We start from the raw sequence: 2535 nt of genomic DNA, 5'->3' as shown, positions 1-2535 counted from the left end.
AAACATTTTGTTTTTAAATTTCTATAACATATATATATATATATATATATATATATAATATATATATAATAATAATAATAATAATAATAATAATAATAATAATAAAATACGTAGATCTTAAAGATGTGTGCGTGGCTTTCGTTTTCTGTGGCGGTAACATTAGGTCTTCGAACTTCAATTCTATCGTATCGTATTTAGTTCACGTCTGAGTGTGCGGAAAGCTTAACAAAAAATTAAGGCAATTAATAGTGTGGAAATGGTGCAGGTAGAGGGTACATTTTTTACACCGATCACCGTTAGGACAAGAGATATATTCATTGTGGAAAAGTTTGCAATGCCCAAAAGTAAGCTTCAGAGACCCCAAAATGTGTATACATATATGTGATTTGATAGGCATGCTACTATAGACTTGGCCTTATGCCATCATGCCGTATTATATGCGCTGCTTGCTTGCTACATACTTTCGAGATACTGAGATTTTTCAGCTCAAACGTCCTTTTTTCCTTCAAAAGGTAAGTATGTCGCGACTCACTGAAAAGATTAAGAACTCGGGCAGTTCGTCTTCTTTAGATTACTAAGAAATGTTCGGAAGAGTTGCTAGGAAAGTTTTGTTAAATGATTTGTTTATTTTGGAAAGTATAAATTAAAATGTGTTAATTCTCTTCTAAATCATTAATTAATTCTAAAAATTTAAACATATCATATTATAATGAAATCGTCACATGATAATAATTATGTTCGATTAGAATAAGGAATATAATTGGCAACCTATGTGTCTAGCCATACTCGCCATAATATAAAAACAAGAAGAGATGGCCGCGAAAAGTGTAAGCCAACCTAAAAAACCAATCGGCTTATGTAATTTCGGACGTAAGCGTACGTGATGTTGTAAACCCAGCAAACCGTCACGGTCGGCCAACCAATTAATTAAATCATCTTCGACAATTTCAGCTACCCCATCGACTAGACACTGTATATAATCATAATGACCCTGACGTACGCAATCAATTGCGAAACCACCGCAAACGGCGAAAATTGAAATTATTTTTGCCCATGTTATGCGATTTTTATCGTGGCGAGCAAACAATTCTTTGGCAACTGTTAGTTGAGATCTTCGCCCCACTATGCCCTTCCCGGCGAACAATTTTCTCTTGAAATAAGGAAAAAGAGAAAATTTGCGAGCTATCTTTTTCACTTCTTAGACGCACTTTCGCCGCATAATGAGCATAATGATTGGTCGAAGCTAAATTTTTCTATTGAATATTATATTATTAATAAACTAAACCTATGTTGGTTTTAAAATTTTTATGTAAATATTCACTTTTTGGAATTACCTACCTGATCGGCAACGTCTTCAGTTTTCGCAATATATTCATTCGGAATATTCATTTTAATTATTTTTAGGTCTCTGTTCTACTCTTTTATTATAGATAGGTATGTGTATGTTTTTTATGCTGACTTTTTTCTGGGTTAAACGAATATATTTGTGGATGTGTTTTCTATTCCGTCTACAGTTATAAGAAAAATATATTGAACCTATTTGTGTTCTCACTTTAATTTTTTATAGTTTTATTAAATATATTCTTTAAAAAAAGATCTACAAAGAAAAAGTAAAAGACGAAGAAGCCTCGTCCACGTAAATACGAGAAGACAAGTATTGAGGACAGTGATGCCAATCTATTGTTTTTCGTACATGATTTGTGCTTTTTTATAATCTAATATTTTATTATATATATTAAATTACGAACTGGTTGCACTTGCGATATAGTTTATATTTTACTGAGAAGAAAGTGCTTTCAGTCAATTAAAGGTGGAGACAGAAAAATAATTCATTTCGTATGTGTTTTACAAACTAATATATTTTTGTTAAAAAAAAAAAACAGCAACAATAGCTGTTTAACTATATACTTCACTTAGGAACGCAGAAGTCTTGATTTTAAACGAGCACACACATTCTTCAGAATTATTTTATTAAATAAACTTGTTTTTATTATTAATTCCATATCTTTTCATTTTCTTTCTACGGTTCTTTGTGTTTTCTTTTTAATCAGCCCAAGCGTACAACTCTTTACTAATTGTGGACTTAAAATGGAGTCATGCATTTAAATTTTATCGCAAATAACATTGCATAACAATAATATTGTTATTTAGCAAATTCGTCAGTAGATTCAACGATTTATTTTTTAAATTTTCTTTTTCTTATTCAAAAAACTGAAATTGAAATTTTTCACAACAAAAACCGCTAACTAAACTGTTTTCTGTTTTTTTTTTTCAGTTCAAATATCGTGTTTACTTTGCTTTGTGTATTGAATAACAAGGTAACCAACGTTTGTGAAACTTAATTTTTTACTGTGGTCTCTAAGATAAGAAACTCTGTTAAATCAGGTAAGCAGTGTAAGAAGCTGTGTTAAAATGGCAGAGCAGTGTCAGAAACTCTGTTAAAGCGGCAAGGTAGTGTAAGAAACTATGTTAAAATGGCAAAACAGTCTAAGAAACTCTGTTGAAAGGCAAAACAGTAGCTAAATTCTCTGCTAT

The 2535-nt window shown here is 31.0% G+C and overlaps 1 protein-coding gene across 1 annotated transcript; it reads right to left on the bottom strand.

Annotated features, from left to right (window-relative positions):
• Positions 1–130: 130 nt before the first annotated feature.
• On the bottom strand, positions 131–1577 carry LOC119644229 (bcl-2-related ovarian killer protein homolog A-like). The gene is made up of 2 exons (XM_038043762.1): positions 1339–1577; positions 131–1150 (listed from the first exon to the last, which is right to left on the bottom strand). Exons 1-2 carry the CDS (start codon positions 1387–1389, stop codon positions 743–745), a joined length of 459 nt encoding a protein of 152 aa, XP_037899690.1. The 5' UTR covers positions 1390–1577; the 3' UTR covers positions 131–742.
• Between the last annotated feature and the right edge of the window lie 958 nt (positions 1578–2535).

This window comes from Glossina fuscipes, unplaced genomic scaffold, assembly GCF_014805625.2.
Source record: "Glossina fuscipes isolate IAEA_lab_2018 unplaced genomic scaffold, Yale_Gfus_2 99375, whole genome shotgun sequence".
NCBI lineage: Eukaryota > Metazoa > Arthropoda > Insecta > Diptera > Glossinidae > Glossina > Glossina fuscipes.
The sequence above is the reverse complement of the archived record's forward strand: the minus strand, read 5'-3'. Positions and strand labels throughout refer to the sequence as shown.

What these genes read in the sequence shown, in the direction of transcription:
- LOC119644229 (XM_038043762.1), bottom strand. Translation starts at nt 1,389, where the DNA reads ATGAATATTCCGAATGAATATATTGCGAAAACTGAAGACGTTGCCGAT. An exon ending in CTGAAGACGTTGCCGATCAG is followed by an intron (nt 1,151 to 1,338) that starts GTAGGTAATTCC and finishes CCTTATTTCAAG; the next exon opens with AGAAAATTGTTCGCCGGGAA.